The sequence below is a fragment of the Buteo buteo genome, chromosome 9, assembly GCF_964188355.1.
Source record: "Buteo buteo chromosome 9, bButBut1.hap1.1, whole genome shotgun sequence".
NCBI lineage: Eukaryota > Metazoa > Chordata > Aves > Accipitriformes > Accipitridae > Buteo > Buteo buteo.
Window position 1 is genome coordinate 37,184,816 of NC_134179.1, and position 13,257 is coordinate 37,198,072.

Consider the following 13,257-nt stretch of genomic DNA (forward strand, 5'->3'; position numbering starts at 1 on the left):
TATATTTTTATAAATAAGAAGTCTATTGTATAGAAATATTTTTTTACAAAACGTATGGGTATGAAAACATTACAACAGATTGGGAGTTAAACACATTTGCAATGCATAAGCTGCCCAACATTCTAGTTAAGGAAACTTCTGTAATGGAAATTTTACACACTATTTTTTGCCTTCTCATAGACCTCTGGGGTTTTTACCAGCTTATAACTATTTGTAAAAATATTATCATAATACAAGTTAGAGATGGGAACAACACAAAAAATCACTCCATTTATTCACAAAGCAAAATTATTCTGCTAGAAGACACATCAGATGCTTATCACCTCTCAATATAGTTGTATTTTTTGTTTAATAACTGAAAGAAACCATATGTTGGGGTTTTTTTCCTGTGGTATAGAACTGCTCACCCTAAGAAAGAAACAAACAAATGTTCAGGTCTGTGTATTGAAATGTACCAAATCAGTTATTTACCTGATTTTTCAGAGGGAAGAGAAATGCTTTTTGTAGTATCCAGAATAACAGCCAACCCTGCAGAGAGTGATGGGAGGATGCTGGTGCTGAGATCTATGCAAGTTAGACTTTCAGGTTCTCTTTCCAAGGCTTTTGGAATACCTCCAGCACAGTTATCTTCTGTCTGATCCTTGTTCTCACTGTTCTTCTGTGGACTCTGAACAATATGAACGATACTCTGCTGGGCCAGGTCACAGTTCTGCAACACAAAATCAAAATCCCACTAAATAATTAATTGTGACATAAGGGACAAAATCCCTCTATCACCAATTTGTTATTTATTAAATGGTCTCCAAGACGTTTTGTGTAGAATTTCAGTGTGCAGTAATGGAGTTTAAAGCAAAGTGACAAGTGTAAATTGCTGGAATTAGGATTACTTGCATTGGCAAAAGGGTCACAACACTTACAAATTCTAAACATTTAACAAGGAAATGGTGGATGAGAGCCAACAGCTCTAAATACGTCTGGTTTATTGGCGCAAAGGAAAAACTCCAGAGGAAGCACTACTAAATCATGTGCTAAGAATATTCAATACTTAATAGGCATTTGCACTGATAATGCTTATACACATTCTTCATGTAGCAATTTAGGGTCAAATGTGACAATCACAGAGAGTTCATGACCAAGCTACACCAATGTATCTTTGTAAACAGAAACAGGGAAGATGATGCTGTCAATGAAGACTGATACTTATTTCTTGTCCCTAATGTAATTTTCAATCTAAATCTGGCTTTAGATGTAGACTCAGTATGAGTTTCCATTCTTTCCAAAGATGACATTTAACTGTTGACTTCAGAATCAGAGAAAGTTTGTGGAAAATCTCATGACCGCTATAGTCTTTGCTGGTAAAACAAAAGGATTGCTACCTATTTTAGCCCAAAAGGCCTCACATATACAGAAGTACTTCCTCTTTCTCAGCTCTCACCAGAGGTGATTCTTAGACAGTCTTTCCAGATCCTGTGTCTTAGAAAAAAGCAGGCTGAATAAGGATCTTATGAAAGGTTTATCCATGATAAATCAGGATAGAATTCACATTTTGTTCAGCATTTTCCTAATACAGAATAGGAAAGAAAAATATTACCTCAGAACTAGAAATTACAGAGATTTTAGATGACCTACTAGTAATGAAGGACTTTCAAGAAAAACTTGTATTGATCTTTCCACAGCACACCTTGCAACAAAAATTGTTCTTTTTTGGGTGATACCTACCAGAGATCCATACCGAGTTCTGCAGTGTCATGAATGAACCCCATAAAAACATCAGCCTACACAGAAAGAAGTTTGAATTTCCCTCAAGAAAATAACTTTCTACCTCTTTGCAGCATCAATAGGTTGGCCATGTCTGTCCTGAAATGTCAAGACAGTCTGCTGATTACATTTGGGATGAACAGAAAGAGAATTCAGAAGCATTTATCTCAGCATCTATACAATATTTGAAATTTTTAGTTTGTATTTGCAATTATTACATGCACTTTTAATTGCAAAAGATTCCTTTACAGATATTTTAGTGCTGTTTATACCCTCTTTATTATCCCACTCTCCTCTGGTCTCATTTCTGTTTAGTGCTTTTCCTTCATTCTCTTGCATTATTTCTCAGTACTTCCCCCTCCACCCGTTCTTTCTTATGTAATGCATTTCTAAAAGACAAAAATCTGTTTGTGTTTTTTTTTCTTTAAATTGAATTTTTAATAACACTCTCTCCTTAGAGAAACAGTAATCAGCCAGCAGAGATTTGTCAGAGCAAGGACGCTCCAGTATTAATATTCAAACAAAGCAGTTATTAGATTTCAACTTTAAAACATTATGTTGACATTAAAGGTCTCCTTTTTTCATACAGCTTGTTGCCATAACATTTTAAAAGATCCATTTAAATAGCTTAATAGTTTCATTCATTAACACAAAATCCAAAACATGGCTGTCACTCTAAAACTTCTCCAACTAAGAACACTGTATAATATTAAAGAATTTAATAATCTAAGAGAAATTAATAATAAAATTAATAACCTAGGCAAATGAGGAGCTCAGAAGTGATTTGCTCAGTCACAGCTAGAACTACAAAGGGAAATCGGTATATATGTAAAAACTCACAACCTTGGAAACCTCTAATCAACTGTCAATCAGTCAAACCATTTTTTAATGAGCATCTCTTCCGGCAGTTTTACTTGCTTAAGCAGCCGTTGTCCTGTCTTTTATTTTTTCTCACCATCTACTATCCTTCTCAGTTTGTTTCTTTTTAAAGTTTGCATCAGTTCCCTGATTCAGTTCACAGCTTGATGCTGTGCTACAGTAACAGTGAGGGCATGGTGCAGAAGAGAGAATAAGAGGGATGGCAAGGGCTGCTTAAATCAGACAAGATGCCCCTGCAAATCCACAACCTTTTCCAACCACTCTTGCTTGATCTTGACTGCTGTACACATTTAGATGCATGGTTTAAATCAATTGATCTTTAAAAAGTATAGGTTCCTTTCCAGTTCTTTTTGCAGGCTGGAGGGTATGTGGTTAGCTTATAAACAAAGGAAGGGCTGACAAACCAGAGCCTTATCTTATCTACTGTTCTCTCTCCAATGATGTCAATAACCACGTACCTCAAAAAGAGATGTAAAATTTGCACTTTGGGCAATTATACGTCCATATGACCATAGCAATAGCAAGTTCCTGGAATTCACTTAATAAAAGTTTTCATTTTAAAAGGGCAGGTGAACATGTTGTATCTTAGCTTTCTTGCATCTCTTTATCAAAAACAAGAACAAACTTTGGAATATTGAACATCGCTACTGATGATGATAATGTAGGTTACAGGTACAGGAAAGCTTAATTAGCAGATGTCAGGATAACTTTTCAAAGATAGCAGCTAGACAAAGCAAACAACATCCTTTGATCTGTACACTGGGTATATTTGTTATGGAAGTCACCAAGCAGTAACAGACATGGATTCCCAAATTATCAGTTTTGTAATGTTGTTTCTGACTACATTTGAATTAAATTTGGCTTGTGTTTCAAGGAGGGAAGTAATTCTCAACCTTTGCAAGAAAATTGAGAAGACAGTACAAGAAAAAAAAAAAAGTTTGTGATCATATCTTAATTGTGAAGAGACCTGGACAAGAATATCACCAAGCAGTTCCCAGAATTAGGGTGATTAATGTTTTATACCAGACTACATTTCATAAGTGGGCTAGGTCTGCAGCTTTCTTCTCTGAGAAAAGAGGTAGAATTCAAACTATTTCTGTAAATGTTTAGGTTTTGCCTTAGGTTACTCTTGTAACACAAACCTAAGATACAATTTTTTATGTCAATGCCACTTTCATTTTCTTCATGTATTTGTTTTATGCCTCAGGAAACATTTCTTTTGAGAATATCTATTATTAATGATTCTAGAGATATTGTCTTGTCTTATCTGTTGATCCAAATTAATGCCTGTGATCCACATTCCAAAGGGAAATACTGCAAGTGTATATATTGTAGATTATGAAGTATCTCCTTGCACTACAGCAAAGGGAGCTGAGAATATCCTGACATGATGAAACCCAGTATTAAGGACTGATTCTTTACAGAGAATGCGTTTTGGCCAACTTGGAAAAATAAATTCATAGCTGATGAAATTAAAACTTTTTTTCATTCAAACCTTTTGCTTTCTTTTTTTTTTTTGAGTTCTCAAGTTGAATGTCACAAGGCTGAATTAGGACATCCTGAGTGAATAACCAAATATCCTTCAGTGCTGCCAGCTGTGGGCTAACTAGAACGTCACTTCGGGAGACTGAGCTAAATCATGAAGAGGGAAAAGATGACTGTGTTTCAGTAACTCCAAAATCCTCTTGTTCTGACAGATTTCTGTTTGATATCTTCTTAACAACATATTTTGATAGTAACATCAATACTGAAAGAAGTGTTCTCCATCTAGCAAATATATAGCCCACTAGAGAAGTCATATTATATTTTCTGAAGTGCAATACACTTTATTTTGAAATATTTTATTTAAAGAAACACTAGAGCAGAGAATAGTTTGAATTAGAAACTTTGGATTTGAATGTAAAAAAGCTAATTTCTTGTGGTGTTTTGTCTTGAAAAGAAATTTGAAATAATTTCATTTTGTGCTAACCACCAGTTGGGTTTTTTTTAGGTGTTTGGGGTTTTTTTATTGCCTGCCAAACTCAAAAAGCAATTCTTTACACTCCACTACCTAAGATCCAGTTCAAACTTTTCCTATTATCTGGAGAGCCACTTCTTTGCCCATGAATCTCTGGGGGCTATAGAGTGGAAACAGTAACAGTTTGCCTAAGTGCTGCCTATTTAGATTAAGCAGATAACAGACTGCCTGATGTCACTCAATAAGAGATTCACACAAGGTAAAAGCTCAAGAAAAGGGATTTTAAACTCCTAGGAATGATCAAAGAGAATCAAAATGTTGGCTTTCCAGTTAGGCTTTTTCTTAACTGTCCTGCATTTCAATATCAGATGGGAAAATAAGGGGAACATTTTTGTCTCATTAATCTGCAGAATGAATGAAATAATAAAAAAAAGCTCTCCACATGTTTAACATCTTTGTCAGCAACATGGACAGTGGGATTGAGTGCACCCTCAGCAAGCTGTGTGGTGCGGTTGACACACTGCAGGGAAGGGATGGCATCCAGAGGGACCTTGACAGGCTTGAGAGGTGGGCCCATGCAAAATTCATGAAGTTCAACAAGGTCAAGTGCAAGGTCCTGCACATGGGTCGGGGTAATCCCAAGCACAAACACAGGCTGGGCAATGAGTGGATTGAGAGCAGCCCTGCGGAGAAGGACTTGGGAGTGTTGGTTGACGAGAAGCTCAACATGACCCAACAATGCGCCTGCAGTCCAGAAAGCCAACCATACCCTGGGCTGCATCAAAAGAAGTGTGACCAGCAGGTCGAAGGAGGTGACTCTCTCCCTCTACTCCGCTCTTGTGAGACCCCACCTGGAGTACTGCATTCAGCTCTGAGGCCCCCAACATAAGAAGGAGATGGACCTGTTGGAGTGAGTCCAGAGGAGGGCCACCAAGATGATCAGAGGGCTGGAGCACCTCTCCTGTGAAGACAGGCTGAGAGAGTTGGGGTTGTTCAGTCTGAAGAACAGAAGGGTCTAGGGAGACCTTACAGCAGCCTTCTAGTACCTGAAGGGGCCCAACAAGAAAACTGGGGAGGGGCTTTTTACAAAGGCATGTAGTGATAGGACAAGGGGTAATGGCTTTGAAATGAAAGAAGGTAGATTTAGATTAGATGTAAGAAGTTATTCACTGTGAGGGCGGTGAGGCACTGGAACAGGTTGCCCAGAGAGGCTGTGGATGCCCCATCCCTGGCAGTGTTCAAGGCCAGATTGGATGGGGCTTTGGGCAACCTGGTCTAGTGGAGGGTGTCCCTGTCCATGGCAGGGGGGTTGGAACTAGATGATCTTTAAGGTCCCTTCCAACCCAAACCATTCTATGACTCTATGATTCTAATCTATGAGTACCTATAGCACAATACACCTCTTCAAACCAATAGGACCCATGTAAAAGTGCAGAGGTCACACCAACTTTATAAAAAAATCTTTTTCCATGAATAGTGTAAAGAGACATTAAAGGTGACCTTCTGAACAGAAAAAAAAAGCATATGAAGTTCCCAGAAGAGAGAAAAATAAGCCCACCAAACCTCACTCTACTATTGCTGTAACCCTCTCACAACCCAAGGACAGAGACCATGTCTCAAAAGCAGCAGACACAGAAAGGAATTAATTAGAAGAACACCACCACTATTTTCATTTCCTGATCACAGACCAATGACTCAAAAAAGTAAGAAGAAAGCAACAACAAAAAAAATAACCTTTCTTACATAGGTAGCAAAAGCTGAAATATTAATGAACCTGAAAGTAGAAATTACCTAAAATAAAAAACACAGATATAGTATTGACATTCTGTTGAGCCATGATGGTCTAAGAAATGGGAAGCAAGATTTGCAAGAAGACTTAACATCTTTCATTTAACCAGCTGATAGAGAAAGAAAAAACAAATAAGCTTTTGGTCTCAGAGACTCTTCCGCAGGTCATGGCAAGGGGAAATCTGAAGGGAAAACTAACCACTGTTAAAATAATGAAGCAAATCAGCACCCTGATCTGACATCACCACCCATTTGTGTGAATTCTGTCTGCTGAGTGGCAGTGAACTAAATATTGCTCCACATGGGGCAAGAGAAAAAAGCCAATGCACTGCTGGGCCTAAATTACACAGACCACTTAGCAGTTAAATTCCAGCAATCAGAAACTACTTGCTCTTTTATGATGCTGTGGAATACATCTATATTTGACTTCAGTTCACCTTTCCAACATTTTCAGAGTTATACATTACTGTACTTGTTTAGTATTCAGAATATTGTAGGTGCTAAGCAACACCTAGAAATAGAAGGAAAAATAGATGCATTATTGAAAGAACCGCATATTCAAATAAACGTGATGAAAAGGCAGAAAACCCTTCACTTAGTAGAATATTTGTAGCCTAATTTTTATAGTCTCTTCTTATTCAGTTCTTGCAGTAGTTTAAATATTGACCATACCAAAGAAATAGAATTAAAGGAAAGATACAAAAAATGTGCTATGAAAAAGGATTCATTGCTTTCTAAATCCAAAACCTAGTATCATTTTAAGGACTAACTTTAGAGTTCCAAAGGCAGACTATTGCAGCAAATGAGGGAAGGAATGCATGGGAGTTTTCAGTTCAGCAGGTAACAGTGAAGCTGAAAGTAACCACATGCAAATGAGTGACGTCAAATCCCTACAATTTTAACACAACCAGCGGCAAACACCAGTGGATGCAAGGCAGGCCTTTGTCATATTGAGATGTTGGAATATAATAAATTGCCTTGTTTTAAGAAGAAATGGAACAATGTATCTACAAAACACTTCTAAAATAAGGATAGGACATTCTTAGTGTGATATGATGGTTGAAACTTCTTTCTGTAATGAGGGTTAATGAAGATGGATACAGTAAACAGCAATATAAATTTATTGTTTCCCAGATAAGCCACATTCATTATGGCTTCATTGTGCTATGGGATTTTTTTAATCTCCCCTTCCTTCTCCTCAGCCCCCTTAAATTTTTATCTGTGTTTTTGTATCTGTTTTATTTTATCCCATTAGCAAGTGCAGGGTTAACTGAAGATTGCCAACTCTTAAACTATTTATTTAGGTAAGACTAACTTTGGAACAAATCTGGAACTAAGGCTGAGAATTTTGTTACTTATAGACTCTTTGGAAGGAGATGAAGATTATATAAAAGTGTGGCACTTAGATGGGAGCCACTGGAGATTTGACCTGTAGGTTTCCTTACCACCTGTAGCCATTAGAGATGGTGAGATCTTATGCTGCTTCGCTGGGCATTATAAAGATCATAGCTTTGAACTGAAGATAACCAGAAAACTTCACAGTGAAAGGTCCTTTTAAACACAGGTATACTTGACTGGATCATCCCTTCACTCAGAAAAGTGAGACTCCTCCAGCTCTCACTCTAATTTTCAGCTGCAAGTCCACTTTTGTGGAGCTTTGCAGCCCAAATACAAATACAAGAAACTTATGACAGGGTTTTCATAATACTATTGACTGCAATGACCCCAGAAAACTGCCAGCCCAAAGCACACATATTCCTCCAAGACATTCCCCATTCATTGCCCTCCTGGGGAACAGGAATGAAAGGCAAGTTAGTAAAAATCAGTGACTCCACTGCAACTCTGAGTGGTAGAGTATCTCTGTCAATGACTCCTGGATTGCGGGATCTAAGATGGTGAGAAGTGCACAGAATGTTAAACTGGCCTCATACAGGACATGGAAACATGATGATGACTCATTGCTACTGATTTGTTTTTCATGTTACACAAATAAAATATGCTAGAAACTGCTAAGATCCTCAGATTTTCTCCTTTTAAAAAGATAATCACAGTCCATGATACCTATATAAAGGACAAAAAATTAGAATTACAATGTATCTGCTGAATTTTCCTAAAGGTTAGAAACTTCAGAGCCTTGCAGGTAAGAAAAGAACACAGAATATATTTTTTCAAGTCTTTTCCATCTGAAAAATTAAGAAGTTATTATTAGGCCAAAGTTATTTTAGGAGGAATCCCTTCAAAACTCTGGATAATAACATAAATAAAAATAAAGGTATTAATCGCAGCTACAGTTTCAATAATACACTAGAAAATGTATCTAATTGTGTCTACTAAATTAGTGACTGTGTGGTGTATGATGACAAGCTAACTATAGGTGAGAATAAGCAAAGGATTTCTAAGTGGGTTTCATAGAGTGGTTATTCAGGTTAGCTACCAGGTGCCTCCTAACTCTGCATCATACATCAGCTCAGAATGCAGGACAGTACTTTTAGATGTATTTCAAATTAATAAAACCCCAATTTTATGTGAAACATTTACATATGACTCACCACATGTGAATTACATGCATAGACTTCTTCCTTATTAAAAGCCTTATCTCTAAGGCGATCACTGTCTTTCAGTATTTCCCAAATATTAGATTTTTTCCTTAATAGTTGGGGGGGGGGGGGCGGGGAAACATGCTGCCATTTCAATTTTCATGTCCTTTAGTGTTTGCAGATTCTGGCTAGGCTGTCCTAGAATATGTCCTAGAGAGCAGGAGTGCAGGCGTGGAAAGGAATAGACTGATTCCCAGTCACATCCTGCTCTGGAAGATACCTCCTGAAAGATGAGATTTTTGCATTCATGTGTTGCTAATGAAAATTTTTTTCTCCATCACAGAAGCCTAAAGTTTGGGCTGATTCATGTGTTGCGAAAAATCACTTTTGTGCCATGAAACAAGAGAGGTGAAGAAAAAAAAGACAAAAGACAGGTGATGGCTAAATCAGTGTTTGAAATGTGTGCTTTAGGACTGCGACCAAAACCTAAGCAAATGTCTCTGAAAGACATTCCCATTATAAAAAAAAAAGAAATCTGGGGATTTGGTTGAATTAGTGTTCCCAGAATGTTCAATATGTCTTAATTCAGAATAGGCCTTGTGACATTATTCTTTATTACTCTCTCTCTCTTACATGGTATGTTGCTTTTTAAGTACTGGTGGTCTTTGCAGGTATCTTACTAAAACCTCACCTTCATTGAGGCATAAAGTAATAAGGTGTTTCTTACTAAGACTTTTTACAATCCCACATTGAATACAATACATTCTGGACTCATTTTAGGGACTGATAAGGTGACTTACACTGACGAAGTGTAATACCTGCAAACTTGTGCTAATTTGACACTCTAAAGACTCTCTGAAACTTTCATCCCAAAACACAACAGCATTACAAAAAATCTTTTCATATAAAAAGACCTATGCTGATGTTACTGGACTGTAAGTATGATATCAGGTTTGTCTCTTACTGTTTGCGAGTGGTGCAGCAAAAGACAAAATAATTATTTTTACATAGACAAATCAAGTTTAGTGGAATCCAGGAAAGGCTCCTAAGTAACAAATCAGGGCCAGTCTATAACCTCCCCTAGAGAGACATTCATGTTCTGTTGAAGTTGTGACAGTCTTGGTTGTGTTTGCCAATTGATATTACAGGATTAGAGCAAACAGTAAGCATAGGAGCAATATTGGTATGTATTGCTATATATTTTCTCTTCCTGTGAGACTGAACTTTCTGTAGATGTCTGTAAAGACTCTGTCCCATATGCAAGTGCCAGGTGAGAGGAAGAAACTCCATCTACACTTTGTAAGGAAAGATAATCCTAAGAGTCCTGAGACATTTACTTAAAACCATAAATCTTACTGTTGCTTTGAATTTCCATGTGGAACATGATATACTTACTACGAGAACTGCTTGCTACTTAGCTTCTATCAGGTACTTTTTTATGTAATGCCATACAAAAAGGGTTAATCCATGCACATTCAAGTTAAGATTCCATTATGTTTTAGCAAAAAGAACAATGGAAGTTGGAAAAGAGGAAATAAGTAAGAACTGTGTGATTTACTACAGCTCCTCCAGCTAATGGTCCCTCTGTGTAGCAGAAGCCTTGATTAGCCTTTACAAAAATAAAATCCCCCAATTAACAGCATAACACAAGAGGTCATATATTACAAAGGTTTTGCTCTGAATGATACTCTTTAAAGAGAAGTACAAGACTTATAATTTTATACTGACTAGTCCCTTAATGAGTTAATAATTTGCTGGAAATGGAAATGTATTCAACCAATAGTATTCAAACTTTCTCACATTAAATTTAAACTAAGTCAGAATTCCCCCTCTTCCTTCACTTACAAATCACTTTATGCTTCATTTCCATCCTTTTGCACATTATAAGACACAAAACTTTAATGTTAATTTCTAGCTCAGTGGAGGGAACACAGATGTAATTCTTAGTTAGGAACTTTGCAAGGTTTTTATTTTTTGTACACAATCTAAGACCTTAGCATTGTTATATACGTATTTCCAAATGGCATTACTAATACCACAACATTATTAATATGATAACTTTTCTTGAATGCAGGTCTTCTAGCACAAATTCCCAAAAAGAAAAATTAATCCTTAAACTAAATAAAAATGTTTTATTAGCAGCATATGAGACAGCTTGCAACATTAAAAATACCTGCTTAGGTTATTGTTATACCCTTTAAAACTCCACATAATGATCTGCAAAAGACATAGAAGGCAGCCAAACTTTTTGATATTATGTTTACAAAGCTATTAGTATCTCAACAGTGACATTAAGAACATCTCATGCTGACATAAAATGGAAGATAAATACAGTCAAATGAACACTAAATTCACATGAAATTTTTCTCCTCAGTACATGAATAATTTTTTCCTTCTTGTAATTTCATGTACTGTGCACTAAAAACAACCTATAAAATAGCAATTTATTATAATGTCTGTATAGATAGTAACAGATCAATGAAAAGTTTATAATACTAAATTAAAAATGAATACAGTTAAGTTTTTGTGACTCTTTGCTTGCCGCTTAAATGCAGTTGAGTTCACCTCATTATTATTCCATCTTCTGCACTGAACTACCTGACAGAACCTACACTGTCTAAACAAGTTATCTCCAGATGTAAACATAAAATAAAAAAGCTTATTATTTACCAGGTATGGATCATATTTTCCATCGCTCTGTTTTCTTCTCAAACCACACCAAAAAAGAACAACTGTGTATTGTAAAATGCTTGAATGAATTACATTTTGGAGACATTTTATTCTGGGTTAAATTGTGATAAAATGTACTACGCTCAGAAAAGGTCTCATAAGCCAGCACCGTTAGCAGTCTGCAGCATGCAGCATGGCCTCAGGACTGTGGACTATATACTGCTTGATTAACATAAGATTTAATTTTTAATTCCTCTTCCCTTTAAATTCTTGTTTAATTTTTCTCAGCCAGCTAGAAGCTGCCAATCTGGTCACGCTTCTCTGTCTTCACTTAATGCGTACGTTAAGCACTAGTGAGCATGCAAGGAATAGGCATAAAAGTGGCCTCACACTGACAACTAATAGGTGTCAGGACATAAACAAGACATAAATTGCATTTGAAAAAGTGGGGAGTCACTTACTACGCAGAAGTGTGAAAATATCCTAAAGACTTCAGTGGTCCCTCATGCTGATGGGGGGACTACGGTGGCAGCTGTAGGGTTGCAGAAAGGAATTTGGGAAATTCCCTTCTCCAAAGCGTTCTGAAAGAATTCCTATGTATAGTTAATACTCCACTGTGGAAAGTGAATTTTCATATGAATTTATTGCCTAGTGCATCAAAAGTTTAATAGCTATAAATATTTATTTCAATTACTTCAACTTGTCATTCACAGATGTCTTTTTATGCTTTATGGCCAGCACCTGGTATACAATGCAACCAAAGAGCACTTTGGTCTTCTACTTATCCCAGTGCATGCATCTGTATATGAGTTTGAGCAGCTGCTGTGAGAGCAGCCACAAATAAAGCCTGGTGGGCATCCTGTGTGGGCTTACGTGGTAACTTGTTAACCCACTAGTACAAACATGGACAAGAAAACAAATATTTTCCAGAGCTTTCCCTGATTTTACCTGAAGGCGTGCTTTTAACCTAACAGTTACTATGCCAGGTGAAAATCGTCTTAGATTTTATTTTTGGATTATGCCTACCAAAAATATCCCAGCAGAATAAATAAACCTGCTGGGCATTGCTGGAAAATCTATGCAGTGCAATATCAGGCAGCACAGTTACATATCTAACAGGGTTTTACTTTGGGGTAGAAGAGGCTGGGAAGGGTTTGCTAGAGGCATAGTTAGGTATGTCACAAAATAGTTAGACATCTTACAGATTCTTTACAATCCTGAATTTTAAGATATATGCCATATCAGAAAACACTCATGTAATAAATTAATCCCTACACCTGGTACATGTGGGCAGTTTGTCACCTCTTCGCATCCCATATGCAATCATGTCACATTTTAAAAGGGAGAGCACACACTAACACAAACAAGGTGAATGCAAAGAAGATATAATATAAAGAATTAAAATTTGCTATTAAAATGAAAAGCTCCTTTGTTTTACTTTTAAGTAATCTGTGTGATTTTTCAAAAAATGTCTAGCATAAATGGAAAACATGACTTAAATGTGAAGCTAGACTCATTCTGCTAAATAACCAACCTGTATATTAAATGTACCACCATAAAAGGGAGGTGAGTCACAGATGAAAGATGTTTTTGAACATCAGAACAAGAGAATAATGACCCATAAAAAAGATAAAGGAAACCTGCTTTGAGTGTGCTTTTATCCTTACC

The 13,257-nt window shown here is 36.7% G+C and overlaps 1 protein-coding gene across 2 annotated transcripts in view; it reads right to left on the bottom strand.

The window, feature by feature from the left end:
* PRKN (parkin RBR E3 ubiquitin protein ligase) overlaps positions 1–13,257 on the bottom strand; it is a 788,033-nt gene that overhangs the window by 516,588 nt on the left and 258,188 nt on the right. For both annotated transcript variants that reach the window (XM_075036090.1, XM_075036089.1), the window contains one exon: positions 472–709. In XM_075036090.1, the coding sequence (XP_074892191.1) occupies positions 472–709 (238 nt within the window). The remainder of the gene's footprint in view (positions 1–471; positions 710–13,257) is intronic.